The sequence below is a fragment of the Hemiscyllium ocellatum genome, chromosome 37 (genome assembly GCF_020745735.1).
Source record: "Hemiscyllium ocellatum isolate sHemOce1 chromosome 37, sHemOce1.pat.X.cur, whole genome shotgun sequence".
Taxonomy (NCBI): Eukaryota; Metazoa; Chordata; class Chondrichthyes; order Orectolobiformes; family Hemiscylliidae; genus Hemiscyllium; species Hemiscyllium ocellatum.
This window is the reverse complement of record NC_083437.1, coordinates 38,285,574-38,309,384: the sequence shown is the minus strand read 5'-3', so window position 1 is coordinate 38,309,384 and position 23,811 is coordinate 38,285,574. Positions and strand designations below refer to the sequence as shown.

General features: G+C 38.9%; 1 protein-coding gene across 5 annotated transcripts in view; it reads left to right on the top strand.

Moving 5' to 3' along the window:
- Positions 1–23,811, top strand: part of rerea (arginine-glutamic acid dipeptide (RE) repeats a) — a 575,418-nt gene that overhangs the window by 279,095 nt on the left and 272,512 nt on the right. For all 5 annotated transcript variants that reach the window (XM_060851827.1, XM_060851826.1, XM_060851825.1 and 2 more), the window contains 3 exons: positions 10,854–10,959; positions 21,861–21,957; positions 22,071–22,175. In XM_060851827.1, the coding sequence (XP_060707810.1) occupies positions 10,854–10,959; positions 21,861–21,957; positions 22,071–22,175 (308 nt within the window). The remainder of the gene's footprint in view (positions 1–10,853; positions 10,960–21,860; positions 21,958–22,070; positions 22,176–23,811) is intronic.

The following is a 23,811-nucleotide window of genomic DNA, read 5'->3' as shown; positions in this document are numbered from 1 at the left end:
GGGTAGTGTTGTCAAGCAGAAACTCTGAGGGGTTTGGGTACATAGTTCTTTGAAACTTGTGTGGTCAGGGTGGTTAAGAAGATATCTAGCATGCTTGCCTTCATTGCTCAGACCATTGATTTTAGGAATTGGGATGTCATGTTGAGATTGACCAGAATGTTGGTTAGGCTGCTTTGGGAATACTGTTTACAGTTCTGGTTGCCCTGCTGTATAGGAAGAATATTCTTAAATTGGAGAGGGTTCAGAAACCAGGATGTTACCGGGACTGGCAGAGAGGAGAGGCTTGGACATTTTTCACAGGAGCATAGGAGGTTGAGGGGTGACCTTAGCGAGGTTTGTTAAAATCATGGGGGGCATAGATAAGGTGAATAGCAAAGGTCTTTTTCCTAGAGTTGACAAGTTTCAAAGCTAGGGGACATTTTTAAGGTGAGGTGCAAAAGCTTTTAAAGGGAATGAATTGCCAGAGGAAGTGGTATATGGAGGTACAGTTACAGCATTTGAAGGATGTTTGGACAGGTACATGCTGTACAGTTCAGTAGCCCCATGGTGGGGCACTGCAAAAACTACGGAGGTATGGTATTGAGGGTGCGTTGGAGGTTTGGATTAGGAATTGGCTGGCTGGAAGAAGACAGAGGGTAGTAGTTGGTGGTAAAGGTTTATCTTGGAGTGCAGTTATTAGCGGTGTTCCGCAAGGATCTGTTTTTGGGACCATTGCTGTTTGTCATTTTTATAAGGGGCTAGAAGGTTGGGTGAGCAAGTTTGCGGATGATACGAAAGTCGGTGGAGTTGTTGACAGTGAGGAAGGATGTGGCAGGTTACAGCGGAATATAGATAAGCTGCAGAGCTGGGCAGAAAGGTGGCAAATGGAGTTCAATGTAGGTAAGTGTAAAGTGATTCACTTTGATAAGAGTAACAAGAAGATGGATTACTGGGCTAATGGTCGGATACTTGGTAGTGTGGATGAGCAGAGGGATCTTGGTGTCCATGTACACACATTTCTGAAAGTTGCCACCTAGGTAAATAGTGCTGTGAAGAAGGCATATGGCGTACTGGCTTTTATTGGTAGAGGAATTGAGTTCCGGAGTCCTGAGGTCATGTTGCAGTTGTAGAAGATTCTGGTGCGGCTGCATCTGGAGTATTGTGTGCAGTTTTGGTCACCATACTATAGGAAGGATGTGGAGGCACTGGAATGGGTGCAAAGGAGGTTTACCAGGATGTTGCCTGGTATGGTAGGAAGATTGTATGAGGAAAGGCTGAGGCACTTGGAGCTGTTTTCATTGGAGAAAAGAAGGTTTAGGGGTGACTTGATAGAGGTGTACAAGATGATCAGGGGTTTAGATAGGGTTGACAATGAGAACCTTTTATGGAGTCAGCTAATACGAGGGGGCATAGCTTTAAATTAAGGGGTGGTAGGTATAGGACAGATGTGCTGTATGGCTTTATGACTCTACTCTCTCACTTGAACATTCATCCCCTCCATCACTGATGCACAGAGCAACAATGTATATTGTCTAGAAAATGCATTGCAGTAAATCACCAAGGCTCCTTCAATAGCATTTTCTAAACCTGTTACCTCTGCACCTAGAAGATTGGCCACAATCATCTTGAGAGCAACATGGAGTGGGCAGCTGTCCTTGTGAACCATGTGGGAGAATAAAACAAAGTCTATTGCAGGGAAATTTGCTTCTCGTTGAGTCATTCTAACATCTAAGGCAAACACTGAAAACTTCTAAATGAAATATCTGTCAAATAGGATTTTTAATTTTGAATCTTATTGACTTCAAAGGGTTAATGACATGATTGTTGGGAAGCAATAATTTCTTGATTTTGAATGTATGTTAACATTGGAAATAAATACATCATATTAGCAGGGATGAGTAGATGTATGGAGCAGCTCAGTTTAATAACAAAGAGTATGTAAACATTTCAAATTGTCACTATGGAAGGAAATAAAAATAACTGATGGGTAACTCATTACTTTCACACGTCTCTTGTATCTTGGACTTTTGGCATTATGGAAAATAGCATGAATCACAATTATTGCAAAGGTTTTTCACAGCTTTCTGTTGATGCTTTTTAAAAATTCACTCTTGGGACATGGGCTTGACGTGTTGATCCATTGTGGAGTGCTGCACAGTGTAGGAACTGTCTGTTCAATGTATATAGACACTCCATTAAACATGAACAGGATATTTTAAACTATTTTGAAAAGCTGTAAATAAGTTTGATCTTGTCTGTGTCCTCCTCTGTCTATCTCTTCCCCTACTCATCACCACCAATACCATTACCAGTACCTAAAAGGGTTTAAATATGACTTGATTTGGGCAGAGCTTTGGATTTTGTTTTCTTTGGCAACATTGCAAATACATTTTTCAATCCTTGTTTATCAGCTATCTTGACCTGCACAGAGTTACTGGACAGTGTTATCCAAGATTCTATATTATTTCAGAGACTCTAATTCTACTGCATTTTATTTTGCTATATTTGGAATGTCACTTCAAGGAGGAAATTTGGTTTCTCAAATTCCTGTATAGATTTGTGACTTGCCTATCATTTGTAGTGTTAAGAGTCCATGTAGGATTCACAAATTGTGTTGATCTCATTATGTATGAATAAAGTAAAACAAAGAACTGCAGTTGCTGGAAATCTGAAACAAAAAACAAGTTGCGGGGGAAACTCAGCAGGTCTGGCAGCATCTGCAAAGAGAGGAACAGAGTGAGCATTTCAGGTTCATTGACCCTCATGAAGGAACATCTTTTATTTACAAAGAAGAAAAAGCGAGCAAGCTAAAGATACTTTTCGTTTCTTTAAACTATGGTTAGGAACATGGGACTGGGATTTCATAGTAATTACAGAAGCATGACTCAGGGATGGACAGGACTGGCAGCTTAATGTTTGAAGATACAAATGCTACAGGAAGGATAGAAAGGGAGGCAAGAGAGGAGGGGAGTGGCATTTTTGATAAGGGATAGCATTACAGCTGTATTGAGGGAGGATATTCCTGGAAATGCATCCAGGGAAGTTATTTGGGTGGAACTGAGAAATAAGAAAGGGATGATCATCTTATTGGGATTATATTATAGACCCCCAAATAGTCAGAGAAATTGAGAAACAAATTTGTAAGGAGATCTCCGTTATCTGTGAGACTGATAGGGTGATTATGGTAGGGGATTTTAACTTTCCAAACATAGACAGGGATTGCCATAGTGTTTAGGATTTAGATGGAGAGGAATTTGTTCAGTGTATACAAGAAAATTTTCTGATTCAGTATGTGGATGTACCTACTAGAGAAGGTGCAAAACTTGACGTACTCTTGGGAAATAAGGCAGGGCAGGTGACTGAGGTGTCAGTGGGGGAGCACTTTGGGGCCAGCGACCATAATTCTATTAGCTTTAAAATAGTGATCGAAGAGGATAGACCAGATCTAAAAGTTGAACTTCTAAATTGGAGAAAGGCCAATTTTGACGGTATTAGGCAAGAACTTTCAAAAGCTGATTGGGGGCAGATGTTCGCAGGTAAAGGGACGACTGGAAAATGGGAAGCCCTCAGAAATGAGATAACGAGAGTCCAAAGTAAGTATATCCCTGTCAGGGTGAAAGGAAAGGCTGGTAGGTATAGGGAATGCTGGATGACTAAAGAAGTTGAGGTTTTGGTTACGAAAAAGAAGCACATGTCAGGTATAGACAGGATGGATTGAGTGAATCCTTAGAGTATATAGGCAGTAGGAGTATACTTAAGAGAGACATCAGGAGGGCAAAAAGGGGGCGGAGATAGCTTTGTCAAATAGGGTTAAGGTGAATCCAAAGGGGTTTTGCAAATACATTAAGGACAAAAGGGTAGCTAGGGAGCGAATAGGGTGCCTCAAAGGTCGGCAAAGTGGCCTTTGTGTGGAGCCACAGGAGGTGTGGGATATGCTAAATGAGTATTTTGCATCAGTATTTACTGTGGAAAAGGATATGGAAGATATAGAATGTAGGGAAATAGATGGTGACATCTTGAAAAATGTCCATATTACAGAGGAGAAAGTGCTGGATGTCTTGAAACACATAAATAAAAATGGATAGATCCCCAGGACCTACCTGATCAGGTGTACCCCAGAACTCTGTGGGAAGCTAGGTAAGCGATTGCTTGGCCTCTTGCTGACATATTTGTATCATTGATAGTCACAGGTGAGGTGCCAGAAGACTGGAGGTTGGCTAATGTGGTGCCACTGTTTAAGAAAGGTGGTAAGGACAAGCCAGGGAACTATAAATGAGTGACCCTGACTTTGGTGGTGGGCACGTTGTTGGAGGGAATCCTGAGGGACACGATGTATATATATTTGGAAAGGCATGGACTGATTAGGGATAGTCAACATGGCTTTGTGCATGAGAAATCATGTCTCACAAACTCGATTGAGTTTTTTGGAGAAGTAACAAAGAGTATTGATGAGAGCAGAACAGTACACGTGATCTATATGGACTTCAGTAAGGCATTCAACAAGGTTCCCCATGGGAGACTGATTAGCAAGGTTAGATCTCAGAATACAGGGAGAACTCACCATTTGGATACAGAACTGGCTGAAAGGTAGAAGACAGGGTGGTGGTGGAGGGTTTTTTTTCACACTGGAGGCCTGTGACCAGTGGAGTGCCACAAGGATTGGTGCTGGGCCCTCTACTTTTTGTCATTTATGTAAATGATTTAGATGCGAGCATAAGAGAGGTACAGTTAGTTTGCAGATGACACCAATATTGGAGATAGTGGGACAGCGAGGGAGGTTAGCTCAGATTACAACGGGATCTTGATCAGATGGGCCAATGGGCTGAGAAGTGGCAGATAGAGTTTAATTTCGATAAATGTGAGGTGCTGCGTTTTGGGAAAGCCGATCTTAGCAGGGCTTATACACTTAATGGTAACGTCCTTGGGAGTGTTGTTGAACAAAGATACCTTGGAGTGCAGGTTCATAGCTCCATTAAAGTGGAGTCACAGGTAGATAGGATAGTGAAGAAGGCGTTTGGTATGCTTTTCTTTATTGGTCAGAGTATTGAGTACAGGAGTTGGGAGGTCATGTTGCGGGTGTACAACACTGTTGGAATATTGCATACAATTCTGGTCTCCTTCCTCTTGGAAGGATGTGAATCTTGAAAGGGTTCAGAAAAGATTTACAAGGACGTTGCTAAGGTTGGAGGATTTGAGCTCTTGGGAGACGTTGGATAGGCTGGGGCTGTTTCCCTGGAGCATTGGAGGCTGTGGAGTGACCTTAGAGGTTTATAAAATCATGAGGGGCATGGATAGAATAAATAGACAAAGTCTTGTCTTTTCCCTGGGGTGGGGGGACCAGAACTAGAGGGTATGGGTTTAGGGTGAGGGGAAAGCTATAAAAGAGACCTAAGGTGCAACCATTTCAGGCAGAGGGTGTATGGAATGCCAGAGGAGGTGGGAGAGGCTAGTACAACTGCAACATTTAAGAGGCACCTGGTTGGGTATATGAATAGGAAGGGTTTGGACGGATATGGGCCGGGTGCTGGCAGATGGGACTAGATTAGGTTGGGATATCTGGTTGACATGGATGAGTTGGACTGAAGCATCTGTTTCCGTGTTATACATCTCTATGACTAAACAAGCATTGAATGTACACCGGGCTGGTAACTTTCACAAAATCGTATGGGGAAGCACAAATTGCTGTTTTGTAACTCAGTGCTGCCACTGGCTGGTGTGCTGATGATACTACTCAAGTCCTGACCATACAGAATACACGGTATGTGTGTATTGTCTAATACATTTGCTTGGGGTTCTAAAGATTCAATAGATTTTTCTAATGAGCATTTGCAAGTAGCAATGCATTTTTTCTCAGCAGTTTGAAAAGAATTTCACCAACTAAAATTGAAATTAACAAAGTGGGCTTCAAAATTCATGTTCAGGAAAGGAAATGAAATTCTGAAGGCAACTTTGCTCTAGGTTATTTTATTATATTCCCAAATATTTTTTGTGCAACTATGGCAAAAGCTGCACCGTAACCATTAGTGCCGACATTGCCACAATCTTTAAGATTAAAAATAAAATTTCTCAAAACTGAATTTGTTAAAATATATTGTTCAACACATAATTAGTTGTAAAACTTGATGAGTTTTATAGAAAAGTCAATTCGAAAAGGGCAAGCAAAATTAAATATAATGTTACCTTTGAACCCCTCAATGTAGTGATAATTCAGAACAGTCAATTATAATAATAATAATGGATAGCTATGGTATGAAATCTAATTGATGTTTCAAATGAGGTCTGTAAGCAGGCCCCTGTGTGTAGATCTACATTCTTGAAATTACTGTCTGCTTTTGTACATTTTACCGATTTTAATAAGTAACGTTTTGAACTCTGACCACTTAGGTAAAACTAGTGCATTTTGCTGTTCTCAGAAACAACTTAGTCATCTATTTTTCTATAATATGCCATTAATTTGCACTACATGTCTTCAACTTCAGTGTAAATGTTACTAAAATGTAAGAAACATGATTGTCACTGCTGCTAATTTCATGTGCATGCTGTTGGTATTGTGCACTTCGCTATCTATTACTGTGTATGAATCCACTCAAGCCCAGTGAATATCTGGATTTTCTCCTGTTAGCTTGCCAAACTGTTCTTTCCCCACCTTTTACCCAGGCAGCCAGTTATGTTCCTTGGTTTTTCTTTTCATTGTGGAATCCCTGCAGAATTACTAATGAAACCCAAACATATTAGTTTATAAAGAAAATATAGGTAATTGAACCCAGTTCTCAACAGAGCACAAGGACGAGTTTGTGGAGTTTGCTAGGCATGTTTTTTCTGAGGAGCTGACCAGAGGGCATAGTATTTTAGATCTAGTATTATGTAATAACAAAGGTCTAATTAATAATCTGTCGTAAAAGTACGTTGAGGGATGAGAGACCACAATATGATAGAGTTTTAGATTATGGTTGAAAGTGAGGTAGTTCATTCTGAAACAAGGGTGTTAATATTTGAATAAAGCATATTATGCACACATGAAGCACAAACTGGCTGGGAAACCACATTAGAATGCATGACTGTATGTCGGCAATGGACAGTCTTAATGAGTTATTACGTAGTTCACATCAACTCTCCATTCCTTCAACACTGGGGCTGACACATGAGATGAAAGATTGTATAAGATTACAAGAAAAGGCTGACAGAATTTGCCAGAAATGGTAGTAAATCGGAGGACTATGAGATTTTTAGAATACAGCAAAGGAGGACCAAGAAACTGCTTTTTAAAAAAAATGGGGAATTAGAATATGAAAGCAACTTTGCAAATAAAAATGCAGACTGTAAAAGCTTCTAAAGGTATGTAGAAAAGAAACATTCGGTTCAGGCGAATGTGGGGCCGTTGCAAGCAGAATCAGGAGAACCGACAATGGGGGAAATGGCAGAGAAGCTAGTTAATTACTTTGTGTCTGCTTCATTGAAGAAGATACTAGAGATCTCCCAGAATTAGAGATCCATGTCTATGGAGAATGAAGGGTGGAAGGAAATTAGCTTAAAAAGAGGTTGCACCCTGTACTGAAGAAATTAATGGAGTAGAAAGTTGATAAATCTCAGGACCAGATGTTATCTTTGACAGTTCCTCAGATTTGAGGATGAAATGTTTCTACTTTGGCAGAGGGATTTGGATTCTGCAGTGGCTGAGTCCAGGAGCCAGACTCTGCCGTGGATGGGCAGGTCGCGTTTGAGGAGGTGGCTGGGTGGGACACTCTCTGGATTGCGAATGCTCTTTTTGGTGCTTGCTCCCTTGATGCTCAAAATGTGCCTTCTCTATTTTGTGCATTCTAGAACGAGTGATTGCCACATTATTGGGGGTGTTGCATTTGCGTAGGGAAGCTTTCAAGATATTGCAGCATTTCCTAAACCCACCTATTGATTATTTATATGGAGCTCCAAGTAGATTTTGTTTTCTAGACGTTTAGTTGAGGCCCAGTGAATACACCTACCAATAGTTTGTAACTTAGCCTTTGAATGCCCACATGCACGCATTGACTGCATACTGTAGTTTGGTGACAGAAGTTAGGATGGTCTTGGGCCTGGTGGTGTTGAAGGTTGAAAAGATTCTCTCTCATCCTGTGGTTAGCTCCACTGGCTGGGAGCTTCATGGACATGAGCTGGAGTGTAGCAGAGAGGGAGATAAGGAAGACAGCTGGTGTGATGACCCAGCTCCTCATCAGTTCAGGTAGCACTCGTAATGGGTCTGTGATGGATTTGTTGGTGAGGGTCATGGATTGCATTTCACTGTAAAACAGGTGGAGAATGCTGCCAAATATGAGGAGGATATTCCACAATCCCTCATGCTGACAGAGTTGAAGGTCTTTGCGAGTCGAAGAAACACATGTACGCAGGTTGGTGCTTGTTGCCTGCACTTTTTTTCTTTGAATTTGTTGTGCTCTGAAAGTCATATCCATTTTGCCTTTTGGTGGGCAGAAGCTACATTGAGACTTGGAAAGAAACTCTCCAGCTACTTGGTGAGGGCACTGAGGAGGATTCTTGTAATAACCTTTCCCATGGTAGACTGTAGGAAATCCTTCTCTGATTCACACAGTCAGGCATGTGCCCATTCTTGAAGATTATCACGATTACAGCGTCTCTGAATTCTCTTGGTACACTCTCTTCCTTCCAGACAAGGAAAAAGAGGTTGTGGATTTGTGCCTCTCCATTGTATTTTAGAACATCAGCAGGCATTCCATCTGTGCTGAAGGCCTTGTTGTTTTGCAACTGTTAGATGGCATATTTTTCCTTGAGGCAGATTGGATGTGTGCTGAGCTGTGTTTTGCAGATTGATGTTGAAAACACTTGCCTTGATAGCTGTGTCTTGATTGCAAAGACACTTGAAGTGCTCTCACCAGCAGACATTGACTGCATCTTGGTTCTTGATGAGCGAATCTCTGTTTTTGCCTGTCGTTGGAGTCGGACCCTGGTACACAGACTGTTGGAGACTTTAATTGCACTGAAGAAATCTGTGCACGTTGTGATTGTCGACAAGCTGTTGAGTCTCCTAGTGCTCTTGCCGCTAAAAATCTATTTTGTTTAGATCACTGGTTCTTTGTTGCACGTTGAAACGGCACGAGATGTAATGTGGCTGATTCCCTTATAAAAAATCTCTGACCTATCAGTTTGATGTCATAGCTTATGACAACTGTTGCAAGAAAGATGGTCATAGAGATGTACAGTCGTACAGCATGGAAACCGATCCTTTGGTCCAACTTGTCACAGCAACCAACTTTCCCAAATTAATCTAGTCCCACTTGTCTACGTTTGACCCATATCCTTCTAAACTTGTTCTGTTTATGTATCTGTCAAAATGTCTTTTAAATGTTGTAACTGTAACCTGTTTTGGCTTCAAACTGTTCATTTTTCTGGGAACCAATTACCCAGTACCTGTAATTACCTGTTTGCAGGCATAAGTTTCTATCGTTAATTTATAGTTGCTAGTCCATAGACCAATCAACTTTGTGCTGCCAGCGAAAGCTGCATTAGCTTATCCTTCTGCTCCAAATTGTCAGCAAGTTAACTTCAATTACTGCTTGTTCAAGCAGTTGTTTACACAATGCCTGGCATAGAGTTGTTTTTTTAAAAAATAGATGTTTTTTTAAAAAAAAATCCTTAAGAAAGTTCTAACCAAAATCCCGCGGTTTGGAAGCTTTCAAATCAGCCCCTACTGCTGAGATAACTGGTTCTAAGAACTGTACTGAATTCCTCCCAGGATGTAAGTTTGCTTCTAAACTCAAATATTCATAGAACTGTAAAGTGGATTGGTTAGCTAAGTTGGCTGGATCACTCGATTGTGAGTCAGGGTGATGCTAATAGATAGTGTGGGAAGTGATCCATCCTAAGGTCATCATAAAGGACTGTCCTTCTCAACCTTTTCCTCACCTGAGCTGTGGTGACTGTCAGGTTAAACCATCACTGATCATCTCTCTCAAATGGGAGAGCAATCCTTTGGCTCACTGGGACTATGGTGAACTTAGCTTTGGATTGTACAGAACTAATGCATCGCAATTGGATTTATGATTTATTTATACCCTAGGCAAGTATTTATAAGGCTGTACCATTCAGTTTATTTCACCATTCAATCGTTATTGGTGATTGGAGCTTGCAAAATGATTTGCAGCAACTTAATCACCACAGCCACTTTTTGTAGATTGTCTTAAAATTGAATATTCCTTTTGATCAGTTGAGCTATAAAATTACTTATTTAATTTGGTATTTACTCATTTATGCAGGATGTTGGTGAGGCTACTTTTAGAATACAGCGTACAATTGTAATTGCCCTTCTACAGGAAGGATGTTATTGAATTTGAGAGGGTGCAGAAAAAATTTGAGGATGTTGCCAGCACTGGACGATTTGAGTTATAGGGAGAGGCTGAATAGACTGGGACTTTGTAACGCTCTCTACGCTCCAGGGAACGAGGTTTATGAAATCATGAGGGCATGGATAGGGTGAGTCGCCAATATCTTTTTCCCTACAGTGGGGAAAGTCCAAAACTAGAGGGGAGAGATTTTTTAAGGAACGGGGGGGGGGGGGTTAACTTTTTCATACAGAGGGTGGTACCTGTATGGAATGAGCAGCCAGAGGAAGCGGTGGAGGCTGGTTGGTCTAGTTACGACATTTAGAAGGCATCTGGATTGGTATGTGAATTAGAAGGATTTAGAGGGATATGGGCCAAATGCTGGCAAATGGGACTAGCTCAGATTGGGATATCTGACCATTGTGGATATGTTGGACTGAAGGGTCTGTTTCCATGCTGTATGACTCTCATTTTGTTAACACAAAATGAACAATGATACTTATTGTGGAGTTATTTTATTAAGCTGTTGATATTTTAACATTTCAGAGCAAACGGGACCACCTGTTAATGAATGTCAAGTGGTACTATCGTCAGTCAGAGGTGCCAGATTCAGTCTACCAGCATCTGGTTCAGGATCGACACAACGAGAATGGTGAGTAATTTGCCATGAATTATATTTTTATTAACTAATTTTTTTTCTTTCCCATTATCTTTCCTTGATTGTCTTCCACACCTAAAGATGACCCTTAAACTTTCACAGATGACAGTGACTCTGCTATATCTTGCTCTGTAAAGCACTGTGCATGTCAGTGAGGCTGTATGAACAGTAAATTTACTATCTGTTTTGTAGTGGGGAATAGGAGGCCTATGATGGAACAATATGCATGCATTTAATGGCAAGACCCACTGATTGATATTCAGAATAAAAAATATTGGCTTATATTTTTCTCTCTCAGTTGGCTGGGAGAATGATATCAACCATAACTCCCTTTTGATATCCAAAGCAGGGGTGCACAACAAGAGTCTCTGAGCTTGGATGTTGCTTTCCCACACCTCTGATTAAAATTTGTTCCAAACCTACGATTAGTAACAAAATGTTAAACTGGATCTGTAATTAGTCAATGTAGTAGAATTTTTAGTAGATTATATTTTTATTCCTTCATGGGATGAGGGCATCACTGACTTGGCCAGCATCTAACTGCCTAGAGGGCAGTTAAGAGTCAGTCACATTACTGCGTGGGCCTGGAGTCTCATCTAGGCCAGACCCGGTAAGGAAGGTAGTTTCCATCCATAAAGGACATGAATGGACCAGGTGGGGTTTTCTGGCAATTTTAAATGGATTTGTGGTCATCATTAAGCTCTTAATTTCAGATTTTTATTGATTTCAAATTTAGCCATCTGCTCTGGGATTTGAACCCAGGTCCCCAGAATGTTACCTGGGTCTCCAGGTTAACAGTCCACTCAATAATACCATGATGCACCCACCTCCCCTCAGATTTATATTTGTAATTGATGTATCATATTCTAGAACTGTATAAAATTAATGCCTACTTGATTAAGCAACTTTAAACCCCTTCCATGTTTATTGTTTGGTAAAATGAGCTGATTTGTGAGCTGTGCATGTTGTGTACTCCAGCTAGCATTTGTTACCTATCTCTACTAATTGCTTAACTAATTAAAGAGGGGTGGAGATTAGTTGCTCCCTTGAGTGCCATTGTAGTCCTTGGAGTGGAGATACACCTACTACTCTTCAGAAGGGGGTATCATGACTTTGACCCAGTGACAGTGGAGAAAGTTTAGGATGGCTCAGTGGTTAGCACAGCTGCCTCACAGCACCAGGACATGGGTTTGATTCCAGCCTTGGGCAATTGTCTGTGTGGATTTTGCACATTCACCCCGTGTCTCTGGTTTCGTCCCACAGTCCAAAGATATGCAGCTTTGTTGAATTAGCCATGGTAAGTGTGGGGTAATGGGGAAAAGGTAAGAGGCTGGGTCTGGATGGGAGGGGCAGTGCAGACTTGAGCATCAAAATGGCCTCTTTCCATACTGTAGGGATTCTGTAATTCTATAAGTTGCAATGTAGTTATAAGTTAGAATGTTGTGTGAGTTGCAGTGGAATTTGCAGGTGATGGTGTTCTCATGTATCTGATGCCTTGCCTTTGGTAGAGGTTGTAGGTTTTGAAAGTGCTGACAAGGACCCTTGGTGAGTTGCTGCAGATGGTGCAAACTGCTGCCATGATGTATCCATGGTGGATTGGTTGTCATAGATGGTGTTGAGCTTCAAGTATTGTTGGATTTGTGTTCACTGAGGCAAGTGTGGAGTACTCGTTCACAGTGCTGATTTGTGTCTGTTAGATAATGGAGTGGCATATAGAAGATAGGAGTTGTACTGCTCATTACAGAACTTGTAAGCTCTGACTTGCTTCTATAGTTTCAGTATTTATACCATTGATCAAGTTCTATCGTAACCCGAGAATATTGATTACAGTGGGATTCAGCGATGATGATGCCATTGAATATCCAGGGAAGGTGGTTAGATTTGCGTTAGATTTTGATTTAAGTTTGTCATTGATAGCTAGTGGCCAGTGTTGTAACTGTACTGGAACAAATTGGCTAGGGGTCCAGTTATTTTTGGAATGCAAGGTTTCAATATTGTTTCTGGAATGTGGTCAGGTTCTATATTAGTTGCAATATCCAGTATCTTCAGCTATTTCTTGTGTAAAGTGAATCAAATTAGTTGTAGACTGGTACTTGAGAGACTGTGGGCTTCAGGAAACAACTGAAATTGATTATCCGCTTAGCAGTTCTGGCTGAAGCCAGTGACAAGTGCTTCAGCTTTGTCTTTTGCACTAGCATGCTGGGCACCCTCATCATTGAGGATAGGGATAATCATGGTATCCTCACCTCTTAATTGTCCACAATCATTCACACCTCTGTATGAAAGGCCTGCAGAGTTAGACTCCGATCCGTTGGATTTTGCAATCACTTAGCAGTGCCTATCATATGCTGTTTTTGTTATGTGACATACAAGTGAGCTGTGTTATAGCTTTACCAGGTTTACACCTTATTTTTAACATTGCCTGGTAAAGGTGGGACTTAATCTCTGCAAAGAAGTAATTGAAGCATCATACTTTTCTCTGGTTGATGTATTCTGTGTCATTGACCTGGATGTTGATAGATCACTGCAGGTAGCTTCTATGTCATGACAACGAAGAATGGATAATGACTATTTTTCAGTGACCTTGCTGCCACATGCATGTGTAGAAACGAATTCTTTTTATAAGTAGCCTGATATCTTGAAGAGAGCGAGAATCTTGGGTGCTAGATATGCCATTTGTTCCAAAAATTTCCTTCCATGACTCATTGGTTTTCACGTTTTTGCTTTTCTTAAAAAATATTCATGCATGCTTTATCTTCAGTTCTTAACCTTACCTCAATATATCCATGCTGTTGTGTTTGAGGAAAACATTGGAAACTGTTGGGCATTCAGTATTTTCTGTCAACTCCTATCTTTCACCTAAGGACATTTAGTTGTCAGAATTGCAGCTTTACATTTTGCAGAGCCTCTTTATGGAATTGTATTATGGCTCTTTGCCTTGTTTAGTTTTCTCAGTGCAGTTATATGTTCAATTTATGGTCCTAACAGTACTTTCACAAAGATCTTTATAAGCCACCAGAATCATAATGATTGTAGAGTAAATTCACCGATCCTCTACTCCCAGTGACAAACTGTAGTGAGTACATGGTACTGTATATCAGATCATTTCCACTGCACGAGACAACAATTATTCTGAACTGTGTTGTCTTTGAGAACCTGCTGGGAGCATGAGGATCAGTGAAATGCTTTTCCAACATACTTTTATATTACCTGAAGGAGACAATGGATCCTAAAATGGAACTGAAAAGAGTCTTATAACCTATAATTCTAATAGTGTGCCTGGTGTTTCTGGTCTCATATTTGCCAAAGAGTGCCATGGAAAATTTGGAGGCTCTTTTGATTCTGTTTTTTTAAAAAAGTTGTTCTGTCATTTGGTCTAACATTTCCTTTCCACCTACTACCTAACCTCATCAGTTAGTCTTGTGTGTCATTGGGTGCCATGTATCTTTGCTGAACTGGCCTAGGTGCCTGTCCTAAATTAAAATGACTTGTCCACGGCGCCTGGAAAGAACAATTGAAAGTAAACAATTGCTAAGATCGTACCAATGCACAGGTAGTTTTGGTTACTCTTGTATTGTTGTGAGTCAAGATCCAAATTAAGTTTGCTAGTGAGTACTTCATGAAAATATAATTGTGATGGAACATAAACAAGATGTGTTTGGCTTGTCTTGCCAGCATTTTCCTATGGTGTTTCAATTCCAAAGTTAAGTAATCGTCCTATGAAAAGTATGTGGTTGGTTAGCCGGGAAGGAGAACTGTGATCCTTAATCATTTGCATGACTGTTTGAGGTTCAGCACCAGTGGAACTCACATTATTTACAAAGATGCTGAATGCTATTAGAACACATTTTAACTGAAAGCAGTCGATCTAATATTCTGTGCATATAAATAACAATAAAATTTTTCTGACTGAAATTGTCACATCATATTTTAATGATCTACCCAGATCCTACACCGAAACAGCAATGATTTTGGTTAGATGTAATCCACACACCTTGTGCTTTACTTCAAAGATAATCTGGCGACAGATATCAATACATCTTATACATCATTTTGTCTAGACCCTAATGAGTTTCATCACAACGATGTTCATCTCAGAATGGAGTTTGGTAAATTTTACTGCCTTGTTTTCTTAGTTAATGGTCTTGAAATAATAGATTTAATCTATTTGTTTAATAAATATTTAAAAATCTTCTCATCTTCCAAAGGCTAGATGGCGATATAAAACCTACTTGAATCACATTACACCCAGTGCCGATATCAGCATTCTGTTTTCGTTCCCAGTGTACCAAAGTAACTTCTGCTAAAACATAAGGTTCACACTACCTCATTAAATGTTGAAAAGCATCCTGATACCAATTTATTGGAACATATGAATTAGGGAGGATCTGTAGCATCCTATTTTCTTGCAAGTTGGGGGTGGGGGCATTTAAAAACACAGTTGTGCTCAACAATTCTAATCTGCAGTATTAGTACCTGAAGCTTTTAGTAAATAAACTGGTATGTCTCTTTGAATCAGTGACTTTGGGGCATGCCATTCCTGTTTGAAAGCATTACATGCTGAAGTTTCAACATTTATCTGCTGAAAGGCTGATTGTGTCCTGGGCATGACAAGTGTGAGAATAATAGTCAATGGTATGTGTGCGCTATATTTAAGGTTTTTGTCTTTAATAAAATGTTTTTACTGAAGAATTCAAGTGTATATCAATTTGAAATGAAATGATTCTCATCTTATGGATATAGGAAGAAATTGCACCAAGATATTTTTAAAACCCTAATTCATATGGGAGTAAAACTTAATTTAAAGTTGTCAGTAAATAAAGGACAGCTCATTAATTAACAGACATTTATTTTAATTTATTCTTCTAGTTCTATTTTTGAATATCTTATATATGCCTTTTGAAATGTTTCTGAAAAAATAGGGTTTTTAAAAAAAATTCTTTATTCCATGCAACATAATGAATTTTTTTTGATGAGGTCATATGTAATATTATGCTGTCTGGCATTTCTTCGGATTGCAAAACAAACAGATATGATCTTTGAGATCTGGCTGACTTGCATAAATGATCTAGCAAAGTTGGTTTATGTATTGTTTGATTAATTATGTCAGCTACTGATATATTTTACTGTGAATGATGCAACATTTGGCCAGGTGTTTTAAAAACAGAGAAGCATTCTTTCATTTGGCCTGTGAATTACCTTCTTAATGTTAAATTTGTGACCATGTTTCAAAATGGCCCCTTACAATCAGCAGAGAGTGTCTGCTTTGATGGAAGTTTTGGCGGAAACCTAAAATCCTAGCCCTTCAATTAATTTCTATTCTTCAAAGGTTTAAAATCTAGACAGATAGGTTTTGCAAAGGGGTAAGTACTCTATTTTGACAGACCTTCCTTTATTATCACTTTTTAAAGTTTTGTCCCTATAAATGTCTGCTCTTCTTTCCTTACTCTTACGGGGCTGCATTTCTACAGGTACTCACAGCCCTCGGGTATTTCATCCACTTGGCCATTCTTCAGGTGAGTTTAGACAGGTGATTTTGTCAACTGGCAGTATGATTGTATAGGACATCAAGTCTGAGCTCATCCAGAGTCCACACTGGGAGCGACACTCCTCCAGCACCTCACTTTACTTTAGGATATTGAAGCTTATTCTAGTACTAAATTGTGATCTACTAACTCAGTGCAGATTGTGAATTCAATTTGATATAGTTCCTTTTACTTAGCATTCAGGCAAGCATGTTGCTTTCAGCTTAAATATTTTGAATTTTGATTTTCAGTGTTTACCATATATAATCGAAGCTGTTTAATCCTGTTACTTTCTTCATCAACTTTTGACGTTGAATTTTAAAATGTTTTAAAAAAGTTTTCCCATAAACTTGTGGGAACCTAGGTTGCTTGATCAAAAAATATTTCGGTCCAGGAGATAGAGGGCAAATCATACACTTTAGGAAGAAAGACTCTTGAAAGACTGGATCTTTAGTAATTTATCCAATCGGAATGTTTGATGATACCCTTTTATTTGGAAATCACTTCAATAGAGAAATGAAGAATGCTACAACTAAAGATAAATATGCTTTCTTTATCAAAAGACATATATAGACCCCAAATAACAAGTAGAATGTTGTAAATTTGAATATTTGTCCTTACATCAGCAATGGTAAATTATCCACGAAATGTGGACTCTCTCTAATTTTGTTAATTGGAGTGTAAACAATGTGTGAATGAGTGAAAAGGTATATTGCTTAGGTGGTGCAGTGGAAATCTGGGTAATATCCATCTATAGAATATAATTTCAACCATAAAATACAACATGTACGAAATTAACTTGGTTTTTTTTGCTTAGTATGGGTAGCAAGGGTTTGTGTTTTGTTATATACAAATCAAAACTCATGTTGATCGTATTTATCAGATACATTTTAAAGTGAAATTTAGAAATGGTTATAAGGTAATCATTGTTAATACTTTGAAGTTAGATTGCTAAGAAGTGTACTTTAAAACATCGATTAGTGGGGTATCCTCTCAATATTCAACACAGGTGTTTAGCATATTCTGTAGGGTTCATTTTTACAGACCATTTACTATCTTGAGAACTATTATTTGTCATCTTATATCTGAAGTGCTACATACTTCGTCTGAATGCAGATTAGTTTAAAGCAGTTTCATTCTACCAGATAAACCTATAATTGTGATATGACAATTCTTATGACAAAGCAAGTAGTTAAAGCTTAGTAGTCCATGCCCACCTTTAGTTGTTAGTGTTTCGTGAGAAACGGTTGAGCTATGTTCATCATCAGTGTCACCAACTAAAAGAGATGTGTTGTACTTTTTGGTGGAAGTTGTAAAGCTGAAAGTAGCAAAATGTTTTCAAAATAAAATTTGATAAATGTGAAAAATCATCAGCTTTGAGTGAAAATTCTAGTAAGCTTTTCTTTGATGAATGCAAATGGTTAAAATTAGGTTGGGTAGGGATATCCAACAATTAGGTTGTCAATTCTACCCTGAAACATAGGTTTGGACAAAAATTCCTGTGAACGTTTATATTCCACTGAAGCTTCCCCCCACCACCCCATCCTTCCTTATCAGCATAAACCTATGTTCCATTTTACGTCATTAGCTTATCTAGCCTAACTTTAAATGCATTTATATTATTTGCCTCAATCTGTTGCTATGATCGTGTATGCCACATTCCCATCACTCTCTCAGTAAAGAGCTTCCTTCTTGAATATTCTGTTTGATTTCTTAGTGGTGATTCTATATTGATGACCACAGGTTCTATTCTTCCTCACAAGTGCAACTGCTGTAGCAAAACCTTTTCATAAATTTAAATGTTTCCGGCCATCCCACCCACCAATCACCTGTTTTAAAAGGCCGCAGTTCATTAGTTTCTAATGAATATATCTTTATGTTTCTGGTATGAACCCTGTAAATCCATTTTGTACCCTCTCCAGTGCCTCCATATCCTTCAGTCTAATCAAAGTTCAGCACAAGTTTAGCATAACTTTTGTCTTCCAATTCAATCCCTCTAGAAATAAACTTGTTTTGGTTTTTTATGGCCTTGTTAGCCTACTTTGGTGTGTGTATTTTTTCTCCCAGCTCCCTTTAATCTTCGATCTCAACTTTTATTTTCCAAGTCATAACATCCACGTATTTCTTACCATTTCTCTGTTGAAATTCATTTTCCAGTTATAAGCCCATCTTGCAGGTTAATTAATGATCCCACACTTTAGTGCCATCCACAAATTTGAAAACTCTGGTTTTTATTCCACAAATCCAGATTGTTAATGTGACTTGTGAACAACTCTGGTGCCAGAAATGTTTTTGGATTCCACTTTTCACCAACTGCTATCATGAGTGGCTACTCTTTACCCATGTTATTTGCTGTTTTTGCTCCGACGTTAGGCTGACTGGTCTATAATGCCCCGTACAAACTAGCTCCCATTATATATTGTTATAGTATTAATTATCTACCAGTTCTCTGGCAGTGCATTTTCAAATGAACTGATATGTATTTGTGCCTCTGCTGTTGTTACTCTAGATTCTTTTAAAATGTGTGGTCTTAATTCCATCAACCTTGGAGATTTATCTTGTTTGAATTTAATTATTTTATATAATTTTCCCATCCTTTTATTCTAAATGTGGTTATATCATTTCAAATCTTCTCCTCTAATGTTAATTTCACCTGATCTGTCTCCCTGGAAGCAGAGTTATTTAAAATTTCATTCATTTTGTTACCACTACCTGTGATTTTTATCCTCTCTGTCTCTTAGTGGCCTTTTTCTCCATCTTAACTTTTTAAAAAAATTCCCTGTGTATTCATGCAGCCACTATAACATCGAGTTATACAGCAGGGAAACAGATCCTTTGTCTATGCAAACCAGATATCTTAAACTGATCTAGTCCCATTTGCCGGGATTTAGCCCAGAACCCCCTTAAAGTCGATAAAATGTGGAGCTGGTAAAAGCACAGCAGGTGAAGCAGCATTAGAAAAGCAGGAGAGTTGACGTTTCAGGAAGGACCCTTCATCTGATATGTCCATCCAGGTGCCTTTTAAATGTTGTAATTATACCTGCCACCACCACCACTTTTGGCATCTTGGTCCACATGCACACCACTCTTTGCATGAAAAAGATGCCCCTCAAGTTGTCCCTTTTAAATCTTTCTGCTCTCACGTAAAACCTATGCCCTCTGGTTTTGGACTCACCTACCCGAGGAAAAAGACCTTTGCTATTCACCCTATCCGTGTCCCTCATGATTTTATAAATATCTATAAGGTCATCCCTCAGTCTCTGGCACTCCCAAGGAAATAAGCCCCAGCCCATTCAGCTTCTCCTTGTAGCTCAAGTGTTCTCAATCCCGGCAGCATCCTGAAATCTTTTTGCACTTTTTCATGTTTAACAGGATCTTTCCTATAGCAGGGAGACCAGAACTGAAAGCAATATTCTAACAGTAGCCTCACTAACATCCTGTACAGCTGATACATGACGTTTGAGCTCCTGTACTCAATGCCCTGAATGAAGACAAGCGTGCCAAACACCACCTTCACCACCTGCCTACCTGCGACTCCATTTTCAACCTACACCTCCTCGGTCTGTTTGTTCAGCAACACTCCCCAGGGACCTACCATTAAGTGTATAAGTCCTGCCCTGGTTTGCCTTAACAAAATCCAGCACCTCATGTTTATCTAAATTAAGGTCTACCTACCATTCCTCTGTCCATTGGCCCATCTGATCAAGATCCCGTTGTGCTCTGAGAACATTCTTCACTGTCCATTGCACCACCAATTTTGGGTCACCTGTTGCATGTTTTTTGATAGTTTTATTTTGTGATTCCTCTTCACCTTCTCATGCCATATCTTTTCTTACACTGTTTCTTCTTTAAATCTTCATTTACCATGATGACTCATATTAATTTGTTAGTGTTTTTCCTGGATTCATTGAACATCATTTTAAATGTTTTGCATTGCTGTTCATTATCATTTTTTGCCAGTATTGTCTATTTTTTCAGGATCTATTACAGGAACGTCTCAAACATGTTTCATTCTCCAATCTTGTATGCTGATCTTCTTTCATGATTATGTCCTTTATCATTTGTCATCTTCGAATGTATTATAGTCACCATTGCATAAATTTTCCCTGACTTTTACTTCTCTCTCCTGCTGTAGTTCATTCTAAATTATTAGATTCAGAAATGAATTCAACATTTTTGCAGTTCTTAAATACTGGGTTGGAATGGAATTATTTACATGCTGTTGTAACTCCCCATCTTTCTCACCTTTGCCAACCTGTCCTGCCAGTTAGATTGGGGGTTGAAACAATCTTGGCTTGAAGTACAGCCACGTCTCAGGTAGGTTCTGTGACTGGGCTAATTTAGAGACTAGATGGTATCATGGCTGGATTTGTTACTGTCACCATTTTGTTCTACCTACCATTAATTCTCTTTCCCATAATGTTAGAACTCATAACTTCACATGATGAGATGTGCGCATAAAGAAGAATTTGCACTTCTCAACTTGTTAACCTTTTATTTAACAGTACAAATAGGGGCCAGTATAAATATGGACTGTGCAAAAACTGAGTCTGAATTAAGGTCAGTTTTGGCTAAGATTCTTGTAAAGACGGCAATTTTATTTTTCTCCAATTGATTAATTGCAAGGAGCAGATTGAGGGAATGAAACTGGAAGTTGGGAAGTGTGAAATATTTGCTGGGAATGGAGCTCCTTTTGTAAAACATCAGATTCATTTTGTCCTGACCATAGAATGATCTCATAAATTATATTTTAAAAATTGAAGTGCGACATTAAACCAAGGAAATATTTGATGAGAAGAGTTTTTAATTCTTCAAAATAATGTATTTTTGGCACCATTTTGAATATTTTAAATGAAAAATTTGCATAATTGAGTGGTTGCCTAACTTCAAAAATAATTGGATAATTTAGACATTTTAAATCCATAGTTATTGAAAAATTGGGGTTTAATAAAGAATTAACTTTGTTCAAATTCAGTAATTTTTTGAGCTATTTGGAGCAAAAAGAGTGGGGTTAATGATAATTTGGGAGAAAAATGTGGGAAAATTGCAACTTAAGATTGTAACTAGACATTTATAAGGGCAAATGTAGAAACGTGTTGTTGCTGGAAGTATTCCAGCACAGATTTCAGTCAGATTCAAAGCTGCCACGTCACAATCACTTCTGATTGGACTTTGCTATTGTGTTTTCTTTAACAAAGTTCTTTATTTTCAAAATATTTCCATCTGTCATAAAATTGTCACAGATCTTCAACTTGGGTGGTTTTTTTTGTGTTCAATTATATTAGCATTTTTAACATTTATCCTCCATCTGAATATTCAAAGTAAATAAGTGGAAATCATTCATGGACATAATAATTACATTTCCTGTAGATTCTGGCCGTGAGCTTGTGATCACAGACCCAGTAATTAGGAGTCGGGAACTCTTCATTTCGGATTATGTAGACACCTACCATGCAGCAGCACTCAGGCAAGTTTGAGAAATTAATGTGATGGTTTGTTTGAATGAACCTGCAAAGATTGAAATACGAATTGGTTTTCAAATATTTTGTGGTAACATCAATGATTTTTCTTTCCTTTCAGAGGGAAATGCAATATTATACATTTTTCTGACATATTTGCTGCCAGAGAGTTTAAGCCACGACCGGACCAATTTTTTTATATACTGGGCTATAACCCAGAGACAAGGTAAGGATAATAAGGTCATTTTGACGAATATTATTTCCTACTGTTTGTAATATTATTTAATCAAATATTCAAGATGCCATTGTTCCCTTTCATACCAAACCAGTTGAAGAGAAGAGTAACATTTAAAAGGATATAAGCCAGTTAGTAAAAGAAAAGTTCAAACCAATGAACAGCATTGATACTTTAAAATTTATATATAATATGCTCTCCAGCTGAGCACCATGTTGTATTAAAGCTGATAAGTCTTGCAGTGAGCTGCTTCTCAAGATACTGCACTGTCTCTTTTCTTTCTACCATGGGAGGCATGGTGGCACAGTGGTTAGCACTGCTGCCTCACAGCGCCAGGGACCTGGGTTCAATTCCCGACTCAGGCGACTGACTGTGTGGAGTTTGCACATTCTCCCCGTGTCTGCGTGGGTTTCCTCCGGGTGCTCCGGTTTCCTCCCACAGTCCAAAGATGTGCGGGTCAGGTGAATTGGCCATGCTAAATTGCCCATAGTGTTAGGTAAGGGGTATGGGTGGGTTGCGCTTCGGCGGGTCGGTGTGGACTTGTTGGGCCGAAGGGGCCTGTGTCCACACTGTAAGTAATCTAATCTAATCTAATCATGTTCCCCACTAATCACAAAGTCACTTCATTCTTGGACTCGGCCAAGACCACTTCACACTGATGAGCTGGCGAAAGCTAGGATACAGCGTTCCCTTTATAATTAATATGGTGGGAATCCTTTTTGCATCTTCTCATAGCAGTACAGAAGTTTGAAAGTCACCAGAATGCCATAATTCTATGTGTGAATGCTTTACAAAGTCAAGACTTGATACTAGTAAAAGTTTGATTTGACATGCTCTTACAAAAGGTTGCTGTTCCTGTGGAATTTGGTCATTTTTCTTCATGTTCCTGCTGAGTTTTAAATGAAGTGTAATGTTGGACATAAATTTCTACAGTATTCCACCTTCTAAATTAAGTAGTGGCCATTTTAAGCTGTGATGTACTACTCAGTCATTGTTACAGATCGCTGGTAGTGAGAGCAATTAATATTATGTCCAAAGCATATTAATGTGGCATTATTAACCTTCATTAGTTCAGTGTTAATGTCCATTATTGTACTGCTACAGTATGCTGAATAGCCACTGGATAACATTGCCTATACTGTACAATTATAATCTAAAATGATTTTTCTGCATGATAATTCCAAGTGATTTCATGTTTTGGCTTTATATGCTGTAAATATTCCACAAAAGATTCATTGTACTCTAAACCAGGCAATTCATTAGTAGCACGAACAATGAGAATGCTGTGGTCTGGCAGCATCTGTAGAGAATTCATGTTAGAGTATGATCTTATTCCGTTCAGAAGAATATTTTTAATGCATTCTCTGCCTTTGTTTCAAACCTGTAGTATCCACAGTATTTTTCTTTAATTCATTAGCATCTCTTGTGGCTACAGCAGCTTAAAAAGGTTTTACCTCTTGTTGCTGGAACATTTCAGATCTTTTCTTGTAAATCAATTTTTTCACTATGCCATGTCCGAAGTATCCCAAAATAGCTCATGGCACTCTAAGTGTAACTGACCACAAAACATTGATTTAATTAACTACTGCACATGGCATATATACCTTTTAACCACTTCCTTTGAGAA